Source organism: Xenopus laevis, chromosome 1S (assembly GCF_017654675.1).
Source record: "Xenopus laevis strain J_2021 chromosome 1S, Xenopus_laevis_v10.1, whole genome shotgun sequence".
NCBI classification, from domain to species: domain Eukaryota; kingdom Metazoa; phylum Chordata; class Amphibia; order Anura; family Pipidae; genus Xenopus; species Xenopus laevis.
Genome location: NC_054372.1, coordinates 86,346,068 through 86,372,713, shown reverse-complemented (window position 1 = coordinate 86,372,713; position 26,646 = coordinate 86,346,068). Strand labels below are relative to the sequence as shown.

At 38.1% G+C, this 26,646-nt stretch overlaps 1 protein-coding gene across 1 annotated transcript in view; it reads right to left on the bottom strand.

Annotated features, from left to right (window-relative positions):
• csgalnact1.S (chondroitin sulfate N-acetylgalactosaminyltransferase 1 S homeolog) overlaps positions 1-26,646 on the bottom strand; it is a 147,184-nt gene that overhangs the window by 42,867 nt on the left and 77,671 nt on the right. Inside the window, exon 3 of the mRNA XM_018243555.2 lies at positions 8,616-8,832. Within this exon, the coding sequence (XP_018099044.1) occupies positions 8,616-8,832 (217 nt within the window). The remainder of the gene's footprint in view (positions 1-8,615; positions 8,833-26,646) is intronic.

Genomic DNA, 26,646 nt, shown 5'->3' with positions numbered 1-26,646 from the left:
CTTCACACACCAGGATCAGCGTTTATTTTCCAGCGGCTGCAGAAATTTCCCCTCACAGGGGGAAGGTAACCAAAAAAACAGCAGTTCAACAGAAATATCCAGCCTCCTGGCTAACACAAAATAAATGTTTTTCTTTCTCTCCTGAAGCTGAGCACTTTGTCTCACACTGCTGCTCAGCATCAGGTGTACTAAATATGCCTAGGGCCTCTTGAAAACCTGGCCAATGGATTTGGGAATCCGCCCCACCCTACTCTTGTGGGTTCCCAGTAAGACCAGTCCCGGATCATCAATTACAAAAACCTTGCAGAGAGACATGTGTTTCTCTGCTAACAGAACTACTGGTCTCACCTCAGTAACAATATCTGAGAATCTGTGGCCCAACATACTTTTCCCCAGGAAACTGGGGACCTTTTTGTCACCATACCACAAGCCCCTCACATTCCAGGACACTATATTCACTGTTGACATATTATGATACTTGATTCAGTTATTTAAACATGGTTTATGTAACCTCATGTTACCTAACACAATAACAACCAATGAAACACAAAAAATGCAATTTTGTTCAATTTCCAAGTGATTTAGGAGTGCTCAAAAAGTCCTAGGGACAGTTCAATGCAATGTGAATAATGAAGACAAATGGGCTTACTCTAGGTGGGGAACATCAATGTCCTTGAAGTGTATGTTTCATGTATTTAACGGAGAAGGAAAGTCATCCTGCACTTTGGGTGCCAAATGTTAGGCACACCCAAGTGATTGTAGCGGAAGAGGATCACTCAGTGGTGCTCACTGGTATAACCCAGAGCCGGTGCAGTTTTCTGCTGATAGGAGCACTGGCCCGGGGTTATACCAGTAAGCACCACTGAGTTATCCTCTTCAGGCTTCTTCATGCTTCAAATTTCCTGGGGCAAACGCATGCGCAGTTGAACAAAATAGCCGACTTTTTAGTTTAAGTTCAGCTTTTCGTGCTCTGTGGTGCTCACTGGTATAACCCCGAGCCCGTGCAGTTTTCTGCCGATAGGAGCACCGGCCGTGGGTTTCAGGTAAGTAAATACAATCACTTGGGGGTGCCTAATATTTGGAACCCCCAAGTGTAGGATGACTTTCATTCTCCTTGAACACCATGGTCAGACTGGGCATGTGGGACACCAGGAAAAAACCTGTAACACCCCCTTACTTACTGTTGACTATTTTTTTTTAAAAAAAAGTGATTCTATTATTAACTATGCTACACCCTTGTTTAGGGTCATAGTGTATGTTGTAAAAAAAAGTGGGGGCACAACGCTGGGCACATTTGTACCTGGGCAGTAACTCATGGCAATCTGTCAAATTTGTGTTTTCATTGTTATACCAGTAGTGTACAGAAATATAAGCTACTTACTGAGGGTTGCCATAGGTTCCTGCCCAGGTGCAAATGTGCCCAATGTAGTTAAAAGAGTCCCATTTTGTGTTCTCACCCTTCTAATGGCCATCAAAGCCTTACTTTGGTGTCGGCCATGGACTGGTTAAAGGACATGTAAAGCCTACATTTTCCTACCATGTAGATAAGTTGGGCATACCTTCCCCACCCAAGCTACATCATTTGTACTGCATATACCCCCTCGCAGCCCCCCTGGTAAATGAATGCAGTGTGCACATAGTATTCACATAGTATGTCAGAGAATGGCCAATTTTTAAATTGGTCATCATTTTTTAAAAATAGTTTTTGAATTACTTGATGTCATCTTCTTGATGTCAGATGGGGGACACTGGCCCAGCAGCCAAAAAATAATTGCTATGTGAAGCTACAGCTTTTTTTATTGTTGCAACTTTTTATTGTCTTCCATTTAAACCACTGCCTGGTTGCTAGTGTATACTGGATAACTGCTGAAAACTGGAGAGCAGCTAAACAACAAAACAAAATAATTCAAAAACCACAAAAAATAAAACATGAAAACCAACTGCAAATGGTCTTACATTGTGACTGTGTACAGCATACTAATACTTAAAGGGATCCTGTCATCGGAAAACATGTTTTTTTCAAAATGCATCAGTTAATAGTGCTACTCCAGCAGAATTCTGCACTGAAATCCATTTCTCAAAAGAGCAAACAGATTTTTTTTATATTCAATTTTGAAATCTGACATGGGGCTAGACATTTTGTCAATTTCCCAGCTGCCCCTGGTCATGCTTTCTGGCAGGCTGCTGTTTTTCCTTCTCAATATAACTGAATGTGTCTCAGTGAGACATGGGTTTTTACTATTGAGTGTTGTTCTTAGATCTACCAGGCAGCTGTTATCTTGTGTTATGGAGCTGTTATCTGGTTAAACTCCCATTGTTCTTTTGTTTGGCTGCTGGGGGGAGAAAAGGGAGGGGGTAATATCACTCTAACTTGCAGTACAGCAGTAAAGAGTGATTGAAAGTTTATCAAAGCACAAGTCACATGACTTGGGGCAGCTGGGAAATTGACTATATGTCTAGCCCCATTTTGGATTCCAAAATTTAATATAAAAAAATCTGTTTGCTCTTTTGAGAAATGGATTTCAGTGCAGAATTCTGCTGGAGCAGCACTATTAACTGATTCATTTTGAAAAAATGTTTTTTTCCCATGACAGTATCCCTTTAAAGGTAAACCACCCCTTTCTACAGTAATGAACAGTAGTTTAAACATTCATTCATTTTATGAATCCATACATAAGACAAGGAAGGCTTCTATGAGCCTTTTGATCTACAGTGAATTCCTGCATGGGAAATAGTTATAGACCTTCATATTAGTGGAACCAAGGTGTTTAAAAGAAAAATACATTTCTGTTTTGTCTGAAAACTTCTATATTTCTGTAAAACATTCCTTCCTGCTCTGGTTAAAAATAAAGCAGGTTTTATTCTCTTTAGAATTGAGCATTCAAGTCAGTTTCCTACAAAATACAAGCTTCAGCCTTGTTGAAATATTTAGCATTCCGGGGTTCTTATTGCCCTTGACACTGAATTTATTTAAAATACCATTTAACCAACTTAACCCAGCTATACTCGTTGATGTTATTTGCTTCATTTGTATTCAGTCTGAGAGCAAACATCTTCTTTTCTGCTTTGATTTGAAATTATGTCACCAAAATGCTTAGATTAGCATGACAGTCTTCAAAAGGAAAATTTGCTGTTCTGAGTCTCAATGAGCCAATAAGTGCTATGCGTCAAGTAAGACTAATTTGACACTCTTTTTGTTTCCTCTACAAATTTAGAGTTTTTAGTGTTTTTGTAATTGTATAATTAATAAATGTACCCTTTAAATGCAGTAGGGGGTCAATTATGACAGCAAGTGCAGCATGCAAAGTGCATTTTTGGATGCAATTCACCACATTTTTACCCACAATTTCAGTATTGTCACACACATTGCGCTGATGCATCAAGATTAGCAAAACTATGAGTTTTTGTGCAAATCAGGTGAAGCAAAAATGATCATAGTGGTGATTGTGTCACTTTGGTACGTGCACTTTAATTTGCATTCGCATGTAATTCTTTGGGTGCAAGTCTGCTGCACCTAATGATGTTTCAGTAGGTGCACTTGTGTGTGATTCAACAGAAGGATTAGTAAAGGATGCACTGGTGCACGCACAACTATAAATAGTGCAAGAAGCCCGTTTGGATCAAGTACTTTTAATGAATGGCATTAATACAGCAACAACTTGCATCCATTTTAGCACAACCACATTTGTTGTTGTGTTCATATATGACCCCCAAGTATATCAGAGGTAAGAGGCGGAACATACACCTTCATCACCAGGAAACTTCACGGCACAGATGTTTACAACTTTTTCAGCTATCCATCCTGTTCAGTAATGTTGTAGGGTAAAAGAACGTTTAAAATTTCAGATCCGCAAACACGAACACAAATATTTGACTGTTAATAACCAGAATGTTGCAGATATATGCAAGCCAACATTCAAAATAATGAAAAAATGTATTTTGCATAATGAAAAAAAATGAAGAAAACTTTTCAATATATGTTATTTGCAAATGCTTTTCCTGACTACCCAAGCCAGTATTCCTTCTAATCCAACTAAAACACCATTTCCCACAATGTCTTGCGTGTAGGTGCTTTGGAAGAAGGAGAGATGATTTTACTACAGTGTTTCTGTAATCAGACAAGCTATTAAAAGAATTGCAACCTAACGGGACTCTTTTCACATTCATACATACATGTACATTCATACATTCAATGGTTAATTTTATCTGGAGTCTGTAAGTTTTTGGAGTGAGGGAGGAGACTGGAGTACCCAGAGCAAATCCACCATGGGGAACATTCTGAAATTGATTGGAATGGATTTCTACTATGCATCTTTGAATAGTAGAAATGCAAACAATGCACCACCATCCATTTACAAACAACTTTAAAATCAGATGTCTTTTGAATTAACTTGTTCCCCAGTAACTATGGGACTTAGGCTGTAACCTAATGGCTGTTGTCAGTGGCATTATTGATCTGTGAAAAGTGTGGCACAGTGATGTAAGAAGACCATCAAATGGTTACCGGGGGCGTTATGACAGCAACAACTGGGCAACTAGAGATAGATATTTTAGGAAAATGGCTTTTTAAAATCATGGCCAACCATTATTTTTGTTATAAAGCATAACTTTCCATTGTTATTTGTAGCATGGAAATATTTTTAAGAAATTAAGAAAATTTGTATTATGGTTACCTTTGTCATTAAATTGGCCATATCAAAACCTTTTGAATATTTTATAAAAACACTATTCAAAAATTCAGTTAAAGCAAAAATCTGGTTGTGATGGCTTACTGCCCAGGTACAATTTGCTCAGAGTTAGTAAATGAGATATAAGTTGAATAATGTGTTAGTCAGTGACAGAAACAGGAAAAAGTAGAGCTGAAGTGGTTCAGCCAGTTCGGGCAGAATACATTTAATAATAAAAGCTTTAAAGTGGACCTATCAACCTAAGAAATACAATCTAAATTTTATGATGAAAGTCGAGCAAAATAAATTTAATTTACACTATATTAATTATTTAAATCTTGATTCTTTTAGTCTTGGAATTCACAATCACATCTAGCAGTCACCAATTTTTGGGTAGAACTACCCAAAAATACCTTCCGTTCCGACATGACGCGAGGAAGCGCAGGCGTCATGTTGGATGCGCCGGATCTAAGGTAAATAATAGGAATGTCGGACGCAGTGTGCATTCACCACGACACAGCTGTCGGATGAAGATGCAACATGCAGCGTTCGCCTCTAACAGTCGTGTCGGATGCACATCCGATATTCCTATTACTTACCTTAGATTCTGCGCATCTGACTTGACACCTTGCTTTCTTACGTCAGAACGGAAGGTATCAGTTCTCAAAATGCCTGTGTAGTTCTACCCTGACTCAAGCTTTGCAATATGCCAAAATTTTGAGCCAGAAAGGTGCACCTGGCTAGCTGCACTGGCTACACAAATAGATGGTGAGAAGGGAGGGGATAAGAAGAGTGCAGTAACATCTATGGCAGAATGGAAAATTAAAGTAATTGCCTGTTCCACCTCGATTGCCTAAGACAAGCATTAAATGATTGACAGCTGAGACTTCTAAATTAATACAGGTATGGATAAGTGATGTGCAGGTCTAGAAAAACTCGACTCACACCAGACATGAAGCCGTATCCGCCTGACCTGCGCCAGCCCGCATCTGGCTTCCTCACCTCCATTTATGGATCCACCCCGCCAATGCTGTAACAAAGGGGGTGGGGCGGGGCAGACGCATGCCTTTAAAACCGGAAGCTGGAAGTCGGCAGTGTAAGGTCGTTGGTGGGGAGAGCAGGCAGAAGAGCTCAACCCGAACCCACCCACGGCCCGAAAATGGAGAAGCAGGTATTGGGCCAGACAGCACATCACTAGTATGGATGTATAAATAAAAAAAATGGGTTTCATGTTTAATTTGAAAAGGACTTTTAATGTAAGGCTTTTTATGTCTGGGTGGCAGGTCCACTTCAAGGACTGAAGGTTTCTAAGTACTTCTGAGTAGTGATAAGTTGGCAATTGATAAAAGTTTGTTAAAAATAATACTGATAATAGTCAGCTTTACTTTTACTAAATAATATTATCAGCATTTCTGGAGAAAGAAACTTTCTTTAATTTCTGCATAAAACTGTACTAGCTATTATGTTATCATTTAAATGTGAGTGAAAGGCATTTATATATATCATAATATACTGCTCGGTTTGCCAGTACACTCCTACAAACAGAAGTTAAGTGTCTGGAGATGGCAGCCAACAACCCTGCTATACGTCATGTATTCTTATAAAAGGTACATGCGAATGGAGCCAGTATTAGGGCTTCTGTGTGTTGTGGTTCAGAAGGTAGTCCTGCTTAATTTAAAAGCTCTTTAGGAAAGAGTAATTATCATTGTCAGTGCTCAAATGCTCTTGAGGAATCTCATGTGTTGCCAACACATCCACTGATAAAATCAAGTAAAAGAACTATTATTTTTACCTAACAAGCCAGCTCAAAGTTAAAATGAGGCCATACAGCAACAGAAACTTTGTCAATTATTTAGTAAAACAGAGTACTGTATGTCAGGGGTTTTAGACAAAATCTAAATCAATAATTAATGATTATATTGGGCAGATTTAGACATATGATTAACATCTGCAGATGAAGCAATTTCAATCACTTAGTAATAACCCATAGCTTTTGTCATCTTTCATGCATACAGATGCATTACTGGAATCCAGATTTATTATAGTCCTAATCAACCAACACCAGATTTAATCAAAGCAAACTGGTTTCACCTGCTGTTAATCACATCCTCTATCTGAAAGCTTGTCAGTATAAAAATAAATCCACAGATTTGTTTAGTTGGGTTATGATTAGATGTCTCCTTTGGTATTTACATAGTTTCAAATCAAGCAACCCTTGCAGTTTTTAATTAAAGAGAAGCACACCAATTACATTATATGCTAATTTCTGTTATGTTTTTGTTACAAGTTATTGATATCACCCATGCACAAATTTAAGTTAAAAACATTAACATTTTAAATTCAATTCATTAAAAGCTGTACTAACTCCTAACAGTTATGTCAAACAGGTATATTATTTTAAACTGTTAGAAAAAATAATGAGATGAGATCTATTAAAAGTTTACACAATCATACTTAGTATATAATCAGGATATAAGTAATTTGGAGATGGAGGTCCTGGTGGGAGGGGGCCAGATGCAGTTAGGCAAACTAGGAATCCAGGCAGTTCTGTAGTTACCTACATCCAGCACTCCTCTAGAAAGGGACCCAAATGATGAGTGTTGGTAGAACAGAGTAATGATTTGCTGCAGGAGAATTCCTGTTGCTTTTGTTAGCATGGATGGCTTCTTGCAGTTTGTTTGCTTCAAAGTAGAGGAAGAGTGGCATGGTTGTTGGGCCACTCTTAAATCTATTGGGCCAGATGGAGAGCTGAAGTTCAGTGTGCCAGGGAACCACTGGCTTTCCTGAGGGTCTAGTTGTGTTGAAGTTGCTTTAAAGATTGCTGTGGCCTGGACTTTTTGATAAGGTGATGGATCTGGCAGCTGGAGAGCTTCATACTGATGTACTGTTGATCTACGCAGGTGGCAATTACATGGGATTTATGACACTAAGCTATTTGGAAAGGGTGATGAAGTGGGAAATTGATACGGTACAATCCAAGTTTTTAGGAGTGATTGTGGGGAGAATAGTATGGAGAAGGGCATGGTACCTCAATGTGATGGAGAGAAGTAACAGGCTAATCAGTTGTTGAGTGCATTTGTAAAGCAGTCTGGGGGTATAGTGGGTGTATTAGCATTGTGTAGCCTCTCTTGTTCTATCCAAAGAAACCAGGTAAAAACCTATCAAATTCTGTCAAATCTATTTCTAGTATATGCGAAATAGTAGAATTTCTATGTGTGTACCATTTCTGTTTTGTTTTGAAAAACAAGGGCACCTCTTACCCTTGGCCCAGCACTGGTGACAGCACGTCTGCCCACAGGCTATGTGCCATTGTAATTAGAGCTCAGGACAAAGAAGCTGCCCTGCAAACCCTATCCTGTTAGATGTTGGTTATTTGCCTTGATATGTTGGCTGTATGATATAAAAACTAGCTCTTATTTATCCTTTGCTTGCTCACTGCATAACTGTAATAACTGTAAGTTATTATGTTATGTTTATTTTAAACTAGTAAAGCACTGTGTAACCTGCTGGAACTATATAAATAAATATTGATGATAATAGTGATTGTTTTATTTTCTTATTTCACTGTGGGTTAGTGATCCTTGCCTTGTTTTCATATTGTTCAACACTGATGTTACATACCCATTACTTTTTACAATGACCAGCATCTGGTCTGATTATAAGTACAGTGTCGATAATAAATGGTATCTATTGATAAGAGTACAGGTTATATTTGGGGACAAAGATCTGGGATGAACATACTAATAAAGTTGTGGCCAATGTGGTCTTAGTGTTCTTTATTAATTTACAGTGTGTCATTATGAGGGGAAAATCTACTACACAATCTACTGCAATTTAATGATAAGACCTGGGTCTCCTGGGTGATCTTAAAATTTAACAAAGGTGCTAACATTTTAAAAACCATGAAATGTGAAACTTGTTAAAATTACAAAAACAAAATATTCAAACCTGAAATTCTGCATGAACTGCTGAAATTTGTCTGCTCTTTTTGCCAGAGGTACAATAATATTCACAATGATATTGGCCATGTTGAGTCTTTCATTTTTCACTTTCATGATTGGTCCAAATGGACGGAAGAGCACAAGACGTTTAGATTCCTGGCTTTTTTCTCCTTTGAAAGTTAATTCATATAGTGTGCCTTTATCTCTTTCTGTTCTGTAGATACCTGAAAAGCACAATAATAATGTAATCAGCAACTCATTTTGCCATGGGCAAGGAGTGTTAGATATAAAATATAATAAATCATCAAAGAAAATAAAAGAGAGAAATACCATATAATGTAAGTATACATATGTATGTAGTTGTCTGTGCCACGTTTAGAAACAATTTGACCCTGTGGAGCATATGACTGTATACCTAGCTTCTGTGGGGATATATATATTTATCTACAACATGCACTCAAGTGTAGAAAGCGCAAGAAAAATAATACTGGCTTGTCAAGTTAAACATGGAAAGGGTTAGCTGTGGCATGTATACTGACAGGAAGAACAGGTTATTAATGCAGTAATTCTGGTCTTTGGACATCAGTTTGTATTTACCTCTAATTCAGCAGGCGATTAACAGTTATACAGGTCGATAAAAAACATCTAGTAACACAGGAACAGCAAGAATCAGCTTGAGAACTAGGCAAAACAGATTATTATATAATATTTACCATATCAGTAATAATTGTTCACAGATTGATATAAACTTTTTGGCATCTAAAAAAGTACAAAGCTCACCAATATCCAGGTATCGCCCCCACACACACACGCAATCCACATAAAATCACACCTGTTTTAAAAAAGGTTTAAAGTATATTGGTTGCTCAGGGTTCAAAGACAGTTCTTCCTTAAGCACATGATGGGAGGGCACTGCTAAAGTGAAGTACACAGTGGCTTTTTTAGTTAACTATTGCTATGCTATATAATTTTGCAGCAGCTTTAGGCTGGATCACTCTCCTCACATTGCCTCTGCTACTGTGAGAAAATGTTATCTGCCATGTTGGCCAGTTGACATAACAATCAGTACATGGCCATACCACATGTGGCCCCCTGGCCCCTTCTCTGTTCACTCGGCATGAGGGACAATTGGACAGAGAGGGTATATGATCAGCTCATGTAAGCTTGTAAGCAGCATAGGATGAGAAGATATAGATCTGACCATTTCAGTAAAGGTTTGCTTTTTCAGTAGCACAGACTACCCACTGAGGGAGGCATTAAAGTAAGCACTGTAACAGGGGACTCTGCAAGTTGAAAATTAACAGCAAATTTCTGTAGGGAATATAGTGATTTATGCAAGGGGCTGCAAACAAGGTGGGAGAAAAATACTACATAACATTCAGAAGGAGACATGCTGATAATGACCAGTTAATATAATGGGGGACAGGCTTCTGAGAATTATTCTAGATAGTACTCACACTAACAAAGCTATCCAGACCTCCAAGTGTTTATTTAAAAAAACAAATACATTTTAAAAAGTATTTTTTTGTTTTTTCTTACTTAACATTTGTCTATTAAAAGTGAAAACGGCACTATTTTGAGGTTTTGTCTGGATAATTTGTCACCTTTAATAAGGCCTGTTTAGAAGTACATAGGTTAAAATAATGTGATTTTATTGTTGGTCTTGTTATTGTTTTGTGCCCTTTCATTGATATGGGTGAGTTCAGTGTCGGACTGGGACACCAGGGGCCCACCCAAAAACCTTAGACCAGGGGCCCACCAAAAGACCTTAGATCAGGGCCCAGTATTAGTACTATTATAATTACTCTCCTCAACCTCTATTCTGCTAGTCTCTTTTCTTTACATGCTATAATCTATTATTCAATATGTTTAGTCTCTTTGTTCTCATAGAAATAGGTAATGGCCATGAATAATGTTTTGAAGCAGGAGGGCCCACTGACACTTGGGCCCACCGGGAGTTTTCCTGGTATCCCTGTGGGCCAGTCCGACACTTTTCCTTTCTTGTATGAATTAGGTGATCACACCCTCAATGAATCCCCAGTTCACCATTTAAATCATTACTTTCCCAGGATAGCCAGAAGTAGTTTGTATGGCTCTTCAGATAGAAGTAACCCCCAATTTTTTACATTAGTTCTGGGAAAAGTAGTTTCATTTAATTTTTGAAATTTTAGTAACATTTGTGTTTAGAGAACTAAGCTTATTGCCAGTAGAATTTAAAAACACATTTAAATAAACTGAGATATGAAAGTAAAGCGTGATATGAAAGTAAAGCTAGACAGAGGAAACAACAACTTTTTGTGTCAAAACTCACAAATTCGAATGTTAAAGTTCCAACTCGAATGTAAATTCAAATGTGAGATTTATCACACCTCGACCATGGAAACAGTTCTAATTCGAATATTTGTCACCTAGGGGGTTATTTATCAAGGTTTGAATTTCGAATTCATGTGATTTGTTTTTTACTCTAATAAATTCGTATGTACTCACAACTTGAATGGGAGGTTATTTATGGAAATACTCGAACGTCTAATATTAGATCAAATAGTCCTGACCTGAAAATTCGAATCAAATTCTAATTGAGTTTTCCTTGAATGACAGGAAGTCAATTAACATATTCAAATGGTTCAACTGACCTCTGCCATTGACTTCTAAATGAATTTGGCAGGTTTTAGGTGGCGAATATTCGAATTAGAACTGTTTCCATGGACGAGGAGTGCTAAATCTCAAATTTACATTCAAGTTGGTGCTTTTAAATTAGAATTAGTTGTGAGTACATTCAAATGTATTAAAAAATTCACCTAAATTCGACCTTTGATAAATAACCTCCTTAAAGTTTCTGATACTTTTTATTAAACTGATATTTTTAACAACTAAAGTATGCATTATACGTACTTAAATGCACTGCACATAATACATAAATATTTTAATTCAGAAAATAATAGGGTGTTGCAGTGTTTGCAGAAACCTTAGTATTCACTTGCCCACTTGTTATTACGTGTTGCATTTTCACAAACATTTACATTAAATGAATGTGATGAACAAATACATGAATGTCTGCTAATCTTTTATAATGCAAATCCGGATATGCATAGATAAATATACATCACTGGAAGGAAGTTATCGCTGATTCTTTACTTACAAGAATTCCATGGGGTGTATGTTAAACCATGTTACAAGTATAAATGTCCAGCATAAAGTTGAGTATGGCAGTGTGCATGATTAATTATTCTTTAGTAATTAATTATTACAATAGGACAATATAATGTTTGACAAGACAAAGTCAGTCTTTCTGGATTGATGTTGGTGGTTGAATATTTATCTAAATATTAACTAAGCTTTTCATTTTCATTATCTACAGTATTCCTTGTTAGTTCTTATTTTTCCACATTGAGTAGGAAATGTAGAACAGTTGATAACAGGAAGTCTGTTTGCTGGATCACACAATGGATGCTTTATATATCTCAGACATCTGTGTGAGTTTCCTTAAAATGCTGAGATCACAAAGCAGGATATCCCGACCCAAAAATGTATGATAAACAGTGGGTTACTTCAGTCTTAGCTCTTTAAACACTAATAGATTAGCAACTGATTGGCTAGAGAACTATATCTTTTTACTGGAATATTTGTATGAGTAAAACTTCAGCTAACAAAAATATTTGAAAAGAAAATCCTTGCAGCACAGTAACAAATTATCAGAAATTTCCCACTTTAGATGTATGCTATGCCAATGGGGTAATGTAATAAAAGACTATATATGGGTTCACTGACGTCTAATGCCACAGTTGCATTGATGCAAATTTCCCTACAGTCAGTTGTGTGTAAAACCCCATTAAAGGTACTTGCGTCACTCTTTGCACTTCCATATAGTCTCAGTCTTTCCTGCCTCCCATTGCAAACCGAGGGGCTTATTTATAGTTGCAATTTTGAATTGTAAAGAAAAAAGAATGCATTATGGGGGAAAACATATCAATTGCACTTTGTTTACTGCACTTACAGATGTAAATGAACCCTTAAAGGGGTGGTGCACCTTCAAACAACCAGATAGATCACCAGAAATAACGACTTTTTTCTATTTTCTGTGTGTGACCGTTTTTCGAATATTGAAGTATAATGTGTCATTTTTTCACCTTCTGAAGCAGCTCTGGGGGGGGGTCGCTGACCCTGCAACTGTTCTAAATGGATACATTTAGTTGATACATTTCTTATCTTTATCCCTGCTGAGCAGAATCTCTGGGTTTCATTACAGGCAGCTGTTAGAATCGATACAATAGTTGCTAATACTCCAGAGTGCTGCTGAGAAATGTATCAACTCAATGTTGCAAAATTGTAACAGTTCAGAGTCTGCACCTGAATTGATGAGCTGCCAGACTCAAACACCAGAGACACGAACATTCACCTTTAAACTTAGATTTTGGAAAAACAGTAAAAAATAAATAATGGAAAGTAATTGAAAAAAGTCTTTATTTCTGGGGAAAAATCTAAAAACAACTGAATTGAAAAAAGTGTTTGGAAGGTGAACAACCCCTTTAAGATGCAAATAAATTTATGCAAGTGAAGTAACCCACAGCATATCATCAGCAGGTAGCATTTTCTGGTCACCTGTTTGTTTAATAGCAAACATTTTATTGGTCCCTGTGGGTTACTGCACCTAGTCAAATTTAGTGCAACCTCCTCCAATGATGTTGAGATAATTCTTGTGAAATACACAAGTATTAGAGATTGCTTTATGATGCCCATTGGAAACAGCCAGTTAAAGGCCAATATAGGGTTCGCTGTGATATGGCAGCTGATGATGTGAAAATTACTTTCTCTTGTGTTTATTTGTATTAATTTTGGCAAATCAACCAGTTCACTTTAATCAGAGCATCATTTCATTACCTAAGCAACAACATCCAGCGGTGGGGCAATGCTGAAGGAATGGTACTGAGCCACTTTCCAGAGAAAAAGACTGTAAATTACCATAATCTTTTACATGTTAGAATTGGCTAGACCACATTGCCACCACACCTGACAACCCTAATCCTAAATCATTATAAATGGTGTTATGTAATAAAAGACACAGATTCAGTAACCTATAGCAACCAATTGGTTACTGCATTTTAAAACGTTTTGGGGTTATGTAATAAAAAGCATTACGTTTGCCTGGGTACAGTAACCTATAGCATGTGTAATACCCCTGTAATTTCACTATTTTACTAGTTTGGAGATGAACAAATTATTTCCCCTTAGAGACATATGGGCAGCGGTTACAACCCAAACATGGATACATGCCCGTCGATCTGCCTCCTAAGGGGAAAGAATTTATTCATCCCTAAGACAGTGAAATTATGGGGGTATTACACATGTTTTCCAAAATTTGCGATTTATGTGCTGACCTGTCCGTGTGGTCTCATCTATATAAGTGAGACCACCCAGATGGTGATGTCACGTATCTCACACCTTAAATCATCCATCCATTTGGGGAATATGACTTTCTGGAAAAAGGTCACACTTCAGACCAATTAAAATGTACGGTACTGGAAAGTATACCACCACTCAAATGGGGTGGTGATCCAGAACTTAAACTTAAGAAAAGAGAGTTGTGGTGGATAAACAAATTAAAATCGCTACATCCTTCTGGCCTCAACAATATTTATTCTTATAAGAGTCTGCATAGTTGATATGTTTGAAATATGTTTATTGTCCTAAATATTGTGTACTGACATTGTTAAGGATGGTTGCCGTGATAACCAAACACGGATCCCATACCTGTATCTTAAAAGTGTCTATGTTAATATATTAACAGCATTTGACTTTTTATGAGCTTGCTACTAAAAGTTGGGTGTTTCATTTTACAAAAAACAAAATTAACCTGAAATAAGTTGCATGTATACATTTTGTTGGGTGTCTCATTGGTAAAAACAAAATGAACCTGAAATGTTAAAATTATAATTTTTTTTGTTGTGTCAATGCTACTTTTAACCTTGCCCAGTAAGAAAATGTTGCGTTATAGGCAATCCAAAAGCCACCCACAACCAAAGTTCTGGGCCTTCCAATCTGGATTTCATTTTGCCAAATGTAACAAAATCTCATCAAAAAGAAAAAATGGAACATACATTACCACACTGTTCATGTAAGCATGTAACTGTATCTTCCTTCTAGTTTAAGCCAGCCCTGTAGCTATTCTTACTGCAAAACAGCCTCTCTATAAAAAAAGTTGAACTATAAGCCAGTTTTAACATCTGTTAAACATTCTGCATTCTTCATGCATTACTTTAGCTTTTACAGACACCACGGACCAATTTGGTTTAGTCTAAACTTTTAGCTATAGATATTTTAGCTTAATAATTAGTAGAATATTGTGAGTATGTATGTGAGCACTAGTGCACATGTAATGCATTTAATACCATGTAAAATTAATCACATAAATCTATGTCAGATTATCAGCACAACAAAAAAACAAGATGACGTTCAGTTAAAGAACCAGGCACCACATACACAATTAAGAATTTTTCAAAAATGTGGCAAAAAATGTAAATAGTTATATGGAAAGCGTTTGGAAAGCCACCCTCACTATATATTTTCTTCACATTCAGTGCAACCTCTATTATATAAAAAGTCAACCGACACCAAAAAAATACCAGTGATCCCATAGTAGTAAGTGGACCAAAGCATTATATGCTAATGAGCTCCCAAGCATTAAATGCTACAGAGTTAAACATTATAAAATGATATAATAACCCAAAAACTGAGATTCAAAATCAGCATAAAGGCATGTGACATTAGGTTTTTTAATGTCCCACTCTAACACATGGCTGCATCCAGCTCTCTCTCTCCATCTTTTGTATGTGTGTAAGGGAACTGTTGGGGATTATCAATGTTATTATTGTTACTTGCTGCTAGTGTTTTATGTTAATAAAGTTGCTGAGGGTTGTAGAGAGAAAACAAAGAAGGGGGAGTGAGAGTTCAGTGATACATAGGGAAAGGAGCAGAGGAGCGAGGGATAGAATTAGGAGAGAAACTACACGTTTTTGGACTATCCAGGCCAACAGCGTTAATCACCAGCTAGCATACTAGAGCATGGGTTACACTGGACTCTATCACTTAAGACCTTTGCAAAGTGGAAGAAATGAAGGTGCGGTGTAGTGCAACTACATCTCCCACAGGCTACTGTGCTTTAACCAATAAGAAGTGGGCGCCAGGAGGTTCTTGCAGTCAAACAGGACAAATTTTTTTGCCAAAGGCAAATGATCCACAGGGTACTTACATCAGTACAGAGGCATTTGCAGAATATATAGGCACTCAGCTCAGACAGTATATCAGAGTCAGTTGCAGGTACAATCCCTGTAGTCATGGCAATACAATTTGCCCCCAGGCAGAAATATCTCACACGTGGTCTTGTTCCCACCCAGTGGAGTGGTCAGGGAGAAGAACGTAAAGCCTGACACCCTCTCCACTATGTCCATTCACTGTAGGCAAATCTTACAGCCTGGGACTCTACTCCCTGCTACTCCTCTTTGGAGCACAAAGCTGCTCTTTATATCTTCCCTGTCTACCTTACTCTTATATATTCCTGACACTCACTAGCCTCATTCACAGGGTCCCTGCTCCCCAACTTCCACACTAGAGTTCAGGTCCCTATAAGGCAAACTGGCTTTATGTGCCTTGGTGTACCCAGGCTCAATGGAAACTCGGATGGGTCAGGCACCAGGAGCCAAAGAGGAAGATCCACACCTTCTAACTCACTATACCAACGTGTGACAGGAAGTGGTCATAGTGCCTCCTGGCCAATAACTGGGATATGTAAATTAAAACTAGCTACATGGGCATCTGCCCAACAACTAGGGAGATCAGGAAGTGTAGGGATTTAAAGCCATAGGGCATTAACCCTATGGGTCCCTACATACACCCAGGGGAAAGTTCCATTTTGTCCCGACAATGGTACAAAACATCCCCCACACCATATCAAACAATAGTGCAATAACACAGTTCCATACATTTTTCTGCTGGTACCCTCTACTGAGGCATACCACGAAACAATGGTCACTGTAAAGAGAAAAACAGCATACATAATACTGTATCAGTTGTAGTTAGTCAAACTTTATTACAACACACAGGAGTGTCTCTACTGGACTACGCCTCACTTCACTTACACTCCAACACTGGATTAATAAGGTACCACCATTTACCAAACTGTATTCCCACCCAAGGGTCCACACTTGCCAATCCTTGGGATGGAAGAAGATGCTACTCCCCTGAGTAAATAGAAGTAAAAGAATTGTGGTGGGGCTCAATAGTCTTTTATTAGAACCCACTTTTTTCCACAGTCCTTCAATCAATGAATAAAGCTACACTCTAGGCATCTAAAGAAAGTCCTTAATAAAGTAGGTCCCTCCTCTGCAGCAGAAACATCTGACTTCATGGGCACTGATGGAGGTTCCAGGTCCTTTTGGGGTTCACTGCGGATACTCTGCTTCAAAATCATGCAGCCCTCCTTGAAACTCACAGCCGCAAGCGCCGCAGTAAGGGACCCCTTTAAACATCTCCCACTTTCTCCGCAAAGACTCCTTCCCTCCACATGTACCTCAGCCAGTGTCAGTCAAGGGCAGATCACGAAGCGAGAATGGAGTCATCCCAGCCAGGACCTCCAGATCCAGCCAGCCACCCCAACCTTCATTTGCCATCTTTTGGTTAAAGAAGCACTGGGCTGGTCGAACTGTAATAGCACAGGAACTACCCTCTGCAGCCACAGAGGCGTTTTAGCACGCCTGGCCCTAGTGAGACGAGGTGGTTTGTGCAGGAACACCGTGGTGGCGGTAATCGCTTCTGGCACTGGGTAGAAGTGTAGAAACAATAGATGATCACATCCGTCTCCAGCCAACGTGTAATCCAAGATGGTCGCTAACACGTTAGATCTGGGCACCACCTTAATAGAAAACGCACCAACGAATTCTCACCCCAATATGGCCAGCAAGAACTCTTGCGCAGCTTGTTTAGTGACACAAGTGTGGACCAATGGGAAACAACAGGGAAAGAACCACCAAAATCCCAAACCCACGGCCAACTACTCTTTCGTGGCAAAAAAAGAAAAATGTGCAGGACTACTCTTTTCCAACTTGGTCCAGCAGCGTGTCACAAAAATTTAAAAACACAGTAGCTCAGCCTTCACAGAATCCTCCTAGTGCCGGCCATCTGCCATTGCACATATGCCCCCGCCATCTCCTCCAGCAGTCGCATGTACGCATTTGCTTGAGTACCGGGGACCTGTGCATCTCCAGTGCTCCATACTATGCGGCTGGGTGGCATGCTGCCCCTAGATTCTAGCCACCCTAGGCCTGAGTTTTTGTGGCTCCACCACAAATCAGGGCTTGCGTATGTACCGGAGCACTGGCACTTGCTGAACCTGACCCGAGAGCATGTTTGCCTGGATCTGCATGTGTCTGGGATTGTGGGAGAGTGAGTAGCCTAGAAGGGGGGCCCTGTGGAAAGTGTAGCCTAGGGGCCTCACATATAATTAATCCTCCACTTTATTTAAGCCATAAATTCTATACAGACTTATAAATTGCTGCATCAAAACAGCAGTAGCATATGTAATGAGGCTGTCTGACTTTGACAGAGAGTGCTAACAAGATTCACAATGGTTAAACCATTTAAGATAATTCTATGGTGCAGTTCTTTGTAAACAAACCTTAGTATATAGGGGTTTGCATCAAAAAACGTTTTGTAATGATAGGTACGTTTTTGGTAAGGCCAAATTTTCATAGTACCGTAACAGTAAGGGGCATACATTATGTGACAAAGAACACAAGCCAATAGCTAGTGAAATATGACAGTGCAGCACAAACCCTTTAAAATACCAAACAGTTACAACTACTACCTGGCCAATTTATTACATAACCGACAATAACCCCCACTTCTAAAAAAAAATCAAATGAATGAAAATTACTGGCAATTATTGACAATTGAGTTTATTTTTTTAATTAAGCAATATTTCAGTGATAGTGTCCTTGCGTTATTTAGTTACAAATTCCCTGGAAATGGCATATGGCCACCTGACAATGATATACAATTTTATATAACCACACAGTGACGTTTGTTTTAAATCACTGTTTCAAGCTCACTTTTAATCCTGTTTCTATTCAACCTTTCTAAATAGTAGTACTGTTTTTTTGGTTGAGCCAATTCTAGAAACTGATTTGTTATCATTGTTATGTTTATGTTCATGTTTAAATTATGAATATAATTTAATTATAATGTTGGAATTCTTAGATCACTAGCTATTACTGTAAGCCTTGGCTTGACGTTTGCAGCTGACTGTAAATAATAATCTGAGCTCAATGGTTTTCACATAAATAATGTGAAGATTGATTTCTATTTTGATGTGATGTAACAAGAAGAAAGGATATGGATTTTGTAATAAATCATAATCATGAAGCTGAGACTTCTAGCTTCATTTATAGCCGACACATTGAAAAAGAAAATACCTTCATTAAAAAAAAATTGAGGACAGGTGCCCTTTAAGTTTATTTAAAACACATTGAAGCAAATCAAATAGGATTGTTTTGCCACAGCTTATTTATTATCATGGACTCTTAGGGGCCGATTCACTAAGGGTCGAATTTCGAAGTTAAAAATACTTCGAAATTCGACCCTCGGATTGAAATCCTTCGACTTCGAATATCGAAGTCGAAGGATTTAGCGCTAATCCTGCGATCGATCGATCGAAGGATTTTCCGTTCGATCGAACGATTAAATCCTTCGAATCGAACGATTCGAAGGATTTTAATCCAACGATCGAAGGAAAATCCTTCGATCAAAAAATCACAGGCAAGCCTATGGGGACCTTCCCCATAGGCTAACATTGACTTCGGTAGCTTTTAGCTGCCGAAGTAGGGGGTCGAAGTTTTTTTTAAAGGGGAAGTACTTCGACTATCGAATGGTCGAATAGTCGAACGATTTTTCGTTCGATTCGTTCGATTTCGTTCGAATTCGAACGAATTTAACCAATTCGATGGTCGAAGTACCCAAAAAATACTTCGAAATTCGAAGTATTTTTCATTCGAATCCTTCACTCGAGCTTAGTGAATCAGCCCCTTACTGTTACAAAGAAAATATTAAAAACATGTAGAATTGTTTAATTAAAATGTATTTGCTAAGGAAGATAATATTTCCATAATTTAGAGCATTCCAGATATTGGGTTTCCTAATATGAGATCCCAAACCTATAAATATGGTTTGGATAAATAAAAGTTCAAGTATTCCATATTCGATAATAGTGTGCCTTTACCACTTCTTATCACCACAGTCTTTAACTCTTTAACGATTTAGATAAAAACCAGACATAGAGTCAAGTACATTCTCTAATAAAACTATTTATAAAATAAATAGAGTTATTTTAAACATTTTAAATGAATTGACCTTTTTGAAAAGTTGAAATGCTTCTGTACGTGAGTGTTACTAACACTAGTTAAGCACAATTTCTACAGGGTGAATATGACGTGCAACAACAAAACTGGCAAAAAATTTCACTCATAACTAGAGGGGATATATCATGGATGGCAGATATATATCCCCCTTTTTATGTTTTGAGCCATCCCAGAGGTGTGGGCTGGACATCCAAGGGGTGAAAGTGAGCAGCAGGTGAGTGTCTGAGAGAGTATTGAGTTGTGGTGGTAACCCGCTGTTCACTGGAAAAGGTCCTCTGACAATGTAGTTTGCTGAAGTAAGCTATTCCTATTTTTTAGGCTAAATTCAAGCCTGTTTTCTGTTTCCATTTTACTGCTGCCGGAAAGCAGCTGTTTTTCCTTTAAGTCTGGAGTTTATGGTGCAACTCCGCTGTGTTCCCCCATAACGTCACACTGTTAACAACATGTATTGATGGCTCTTTGACTAGAGGCAAGACTGTGTCTTGAAGCCAGGTTGTAAAAATTTACTAAACAGATAATGCCACAACGCTCACATTATATATGAATGAAGAGCTGCAGTAGATTAAATATAAAAAGTAGAAAGCTTGCCCTATAAACATATAAATTTGAACAGCAAAAAGTTTTGTCAACTTGGTATTACTGATGGTAGGTGTTTTTCAAATAAAACCTTGCTTGAAAACACCAAAGATAATCTTAACAAATTGGTTATTCAATATTTTCCCTATGTGGGAGTACAGAAAAAAAACATAAAATGTACAGTATTTTTATATTTGTATATATGTGGTACAATGATATATTAGTGAACCATACTAAACCGGTTTTGCTTTTTAATTATTGACCTCTCCACATGAGCCGTCACCAGTGTGTCCTTGTCTTCTGATTCCGTGAGTTCAAGGAATCAAGGGGGCTGATCTAAGCTAACACATCAGTTAAATATGTCCTAAACACCAATCTGGCCAGGGAACATTACTCTTTGGTGCATTCATGGGAATTCATTTGTGAGCTAGAAATGTGTGATGACAGCTTTCATTCAGAGATCCAAGCAGTTTTCATCAGCTGGTTACTCAGACAACTATGACATTCTGAGAGGTTCATATTATTCTTCATTTTTAAAAAATGATCCATTTTTTACATACAATTGCTATCCAGCAATCATGTTACATAAAACCAAATCCAGAAAGTCACCTGTTCAGGAATGATAGTGCAGGGATAAAATATAATAAAAATTACATTTACATGTGACACTGCCTCCTTTTCCCCTCTCATGGGTTATTCTCCCTTCTGTTCCCTCTCTCTTATTATGCCCTTATTTTGCCATTCCATTTTATAAAACTCCTTTATACATACATGTTCTTTCTAGAGGGAGCTATGTAATAGAATTATTCGGATTTGAAGGCTTTTAATAAATCTGAAACAGAAACAGACAGGCAGTAGGTGGGAAAGCGAGCAGCTGCCAGACATTGTCAGACAAATAAATGTCAGGATTCAATGGATTCTGCACACTTCAATGTAATTCAGTTGGATTAAAGTTAATTGTTGGCTTTTCAATTTGTTTGCTCGCAGTGATTAAACTCTAACCATGTTACAACCTGTTTACCTACAACATTTAGCTTGTAAAAGTAAATATACTTTATTAGAACATTTATATAGTAAAGTAAGTTTTTAAAGTCAATGTCTGTTTCCTAATGTGACAGGAATATACTCAGCTACATACTATTCCTTCATAATTGTAATTAAAAATTAAAGCAACATACACTGTTTGTGTTCCCACAGTGAAAAATTGTAACAACTGATTAATGTAACAGTGTGAAGATGCAACAGAACTATTACTTAAAGATGGGCATTATAGGGGGTGAATCCCATTCGCCCCTAACATAAGCACTTAAAAAGGACTCTGGGTGAGCTTGTTTCTTTCCCTCATTCTTTCGAAATGAATTATAATTCATTTTCTGCCTTATGTGGGAATGTTAACCTTTTTTTTCCTTAAACATGAACTAAATGGTTCGAATGCAAATTAACTTCCTTATAAAACAATCTAATTTAATAAAGCTGCTATAATGCTTTCCATGGCCAACAAACACTCAATGACCCTCCTTCCCCTGTTCTAACAAGTGCCTAGTGTCTCACTTGGGGCACAATCTGCAGTGAAATTTTCGCTTTGCAAATTATAAAACAAAGCCAAACACAAGCTACAGATAACACTTCCTTATAATATGCTACTGGCTCAGATTATGATGCTTTTCTCCTTAATCACTGTCTTGGTCTGAAGACTGCATTACTATTCAAGAGGGATTTCATCATAACTCACCTATAAATTTGTACAGGGAAGGGCATGGTTTAGATTGCATATCTGGCAAACCTCCCAATCCTTAATAGGCCATACATCAAAAGCCTACTAATGAGACTAAAATGAAAATGGTCTTACAAGAAATCAACATTATTACTTTAATTCAGTCTTCTGCCAAGATTCAAATGCTAAAGTTATGACTTTCATTTGCTAAGTGCAATACCATTTCCCATCCCCCACTGACACTTTGTTTTTTCCTTTTGCTTCTGAGCTGTCTTTTCGAACATCTGCACATAAAGCAGGCTTTAAAGGCTGCAGCCGCCAAGGCTATAGAGTAAGAACAATTATATCCATAGATTTGGTCTGTAGCACATTTGTATGGTGCTTGAATTTATTCTGTGTAAATCAATATAGCATAGAATGAATTGGATTAGTGTAAACGTTTTAAAATATTCAGATAGCTTACACATGAGATAGATGGCTTTGAATAACATTTATTATAATCATCTATAGACTGTAGACTGAAGACTGTATAGCACAAGATGTAGCAATTATAGCTACTAAATGTATTTAACACAATATACAACCTTATCAACAGAAAGAACCTTGATGATTACCAAATAAATCTTATGCTAAATAATCATATAGGATTAAAGAGCTAAGGGGCAGATTTATCAAGGGTCGAATTTCGAAAGGTTAAAAAACCCTCGAAGTAAAATCCTTCGAATTCAAATATCAAATTCGAAGGATTTTAGAGCAAATGTCCCCATAGGCTAACATTCAATTCGGTAGCTTTTATTTGGCGAAGTATTGAGTCAACGGATTTTTTAAAGAGACAGTACTTCGATTATTGAATGGTCGAACGATTTTTACTTCGAGTCATTCTAATCATTCCATTCGATCGAATTTGACCAATTCGATGGGCGAAGTACCCAAAAAATTACTTTGAAAATCGAATATTTTTGGATTCGAACTATTCAGTCGAGCTTAGTCAATCTGCCCCCAAATGTAACAAATTTTTCTAATGCCTTAATACAATTCAAGAACAGCAACAAGTGTTAAAAAAATTCTGGCATTGCAAATTTAGCAATTTACTTCATGTGGGGGGAAATTTACTGCATGTAGGGATTAATTCCTTAATCCCCAAATGCATTTTGCATTGGGAATGAAAAATTCAGAGGTGTATTAGAGACCACAGCTGCTGATGAGCTCTAACACTTCAAAATAGTGGTACACTGCTCTCCCTTGTTACTAAACTATACATCTTAGGTTTCATACAAGTATATATTTATGTGAGGTAGATAACAACCCACGTATTTATTAATCTTAATTTGCTCTGGGTCTGTACTCAGGGGAGTGGAGATTTTGAAGGATGGTGTTGGATCAACATCTTACAAATAATATGTAGTTGCACAGGTCAAAAAATAATGGGACTGATATAAACATTAGATGTGTAAACTACATAGAAGATTTGCCATCAGGCACCACCTGCTAGAGTCCTGCGTTTTCCCAATGCAGGGCTCTACCGCCTGCCTGTTGGAAGGAAAAGCTGCATACTGTGTCTGCATTCAGCAAGAAAAAAATCTGATGGTGTTTGAAAACTTTTTCTCTCTCTCAATAAAATTGAATGTAGAATGTAGCTGTATGAACAAAATACTCCATCTGACTTTACATTACATCAAATCCAATTTACATTACTGCAGGGGAGGATCGTATTTTGTAGCATCCCACAAAATCTTGTGCTCTTGCCAGACAGGTTTTTGTAGGTCAGATAAAGTTTGACCCTCAAAATCTCAAATCTAGTTAAGCTCTAAAGTTTAACACAGAAAAGGAAAGTACATTTTTTGCATTTAAAGGGGAAGGAAACCTCCTCGGCGCTAACCCCCCACCCCCCCTCCCGTGTATTGCCCCCCCTCCCTCCTCCCCCCTGGCCTACCCCTCCCGCTGGGCAAATGCCCCTAACTTGTTACTTACCCTTCTGCGCAGGTCCAGTCCAGGGAGTTCACAGCCGACATCTTCTTCCACGCGATCTTCTTCCTCCTTTGATCGGCGCATGCGCAGTAGGATCATTTCGCCGGTACGATCTACTGCGCATGCGCGTGACTTTTGGCGCATGTGCAGTAGATCCGTACCGGCGAAATGCTCCTACTGCGCATGCGCCAAAACGCCGGTCAAAGGAGGAAGAAGATCGCGTGGAAGAAGATGTCGGCTGTGAACTCCCTGGACTGGACCTGCGCAGAAGGGTAAGTAACAAGTTAGGGGCATTTGCCCAGCGGGAGGGGTAGGCCAGGGGGGAGGAGGGAGGGGGGACAATACACGGGAGGGGGGAGGGGGGTTAGCGCCGACAAGGTTTCCTTCCCCTTTAAGCCCACATGGGGATGCACTGCCAATTCAATTCTTGAGCCCCACAGGGGTAATCTCACAATTTAGGAACTTCTGGCCTAGATATCTTTTATTAGTTTTGCTAATTGAAATAGAAAACACCAGGTATCTGTAGTAATAGGATTTTCTCTCTCTCTTTTCTGTTTTCTTCTCTTCAGAAGTATACTACTGAAGTGTTTTCACTTGTATAATTTATGTTCAGTTTACTTAATAAAGCCTGTGGCCTAAAAAGTGAATTATTTTTATATTTAATATCTAATTACTTTTATCTGCCTTACTCATTTCCATTATGTTATGGTCAGTCTATGAAAGGGCCACAATACTGCTTCTCAAAGATGTTTCAATGAACCCACAACAGACTAGTGACAAACATATATATATATATATATATATATATATATATATATATATATATATATATATACAGTCATATGAAAATGTTTGGGAACCCCTCTTAATTCTTTGGAGTTTATCATTGGCTGAGCTTTCAAAGTAGCAACTTCCTTTTAATATATAACATGCCTTATGGAAACAGTAGTATTTCAGCAGTGTCATAAAGTTTATTGGATTAACAGAAAATATGCAATATGCATTATAACAAAATTAGACAGGTGCATACATTTGGGCACCCCAACAGAGATATTACATCAATACTTAGATGAGCCTACTTTTGCAAATGTAACAGCCTCTAGACGCCTCCTATAGCCTTTGATGAGTGTCTGGATTCTGGATGGCAGTATTTTTGACCATTCAGCCATACAAAATCTCAGTTCAGTTAAATTTGATGGCTGCTGAGCATGGACAGCCTGCTTCAAATCATCCCATAAATTTCCGATGATATTCAAGTTGGAGGACTGTGACAGTCATTCCAGAATATTGTACTTCTCCCTCTGCATAAAACCCTAAGTAGATTTCAAAGTGTGTTTAGGATCACTGTCTTGTTGGAATATCCAACAACTGCGTAACTTCAACTTTGTGACTGATGCTTGAACATTATCCTGAAGAATTTGTTGATATTGGGCTGAATTCATCTAACCCTCGACTTTAACAAGGGCCCCAGTCCCTGAACTAGCCACACAACCCCACAGCATGATGGAACCTCCACCAAATTTGACAGTAGGTAGCAGGTGTTTATAACTACATGTTTGTCTCATCAGTCCAAAGCACTTTGTTCCAAAATGACTGTGGTTTGTCTTAATTAGCTTTTGCATACAACAAGCAACTCTGTTTGTGGCGTGAGTGCAGAAAAAACTTCTTTCTCATCACCCTGATATACAGATGTTATTTGTGCAAATTATGCTGAATTGTAGAATGATGTACAGATACACCTGCCACCTACCATCTGCAGAAAGATGTTCTTGCAGCTCTTTGAAAGTGATCTTTGGGTTGTCTGTAACCATTCTCACAATCCACTGCATATACAGCTCCTCTATTTGTCTTGGCCTGCCAGACCTGGGTTTACAACAACTGTGCCTGTGGCCTTCCATTTCCTGATAGCTTTTTGCAACCTTCCCCTAAACCATGATACTGAACAATCTTTGTTTCAGATCTTTTGAGAGTTGCTTTGAGGATCCCATGCTGTCACTCTTCAGAGGAGAGTCAAAGAGAAGCACAGCTTGCAATTGGCCACCTTAAATACCTTTTGTCATTATTGGAATTAAGCTAATCTAACCAATTTGCTGTTGCCAGTAACCAGTATTGAGCAAATACATGCATTCAAATTAGCAAAATTACAAGCGTACCCACATTTTTGAAAATAGAGTTTTTCACATTTAATTTAATTTCGTACAACTGAATACTGCTTCACTAAAAATCTTTGTTCAGAAAACACCCCAGTGTTACTGGGAAATGAAAGACATACCACTGTTATCTTTTTTGTTGAAAGTGGAGTAAATTATTATGCAGGCTGAGAGGGGTTCCCAAACTTTTTCACACGACTGTATTACTTCTTATTATTCTTACTT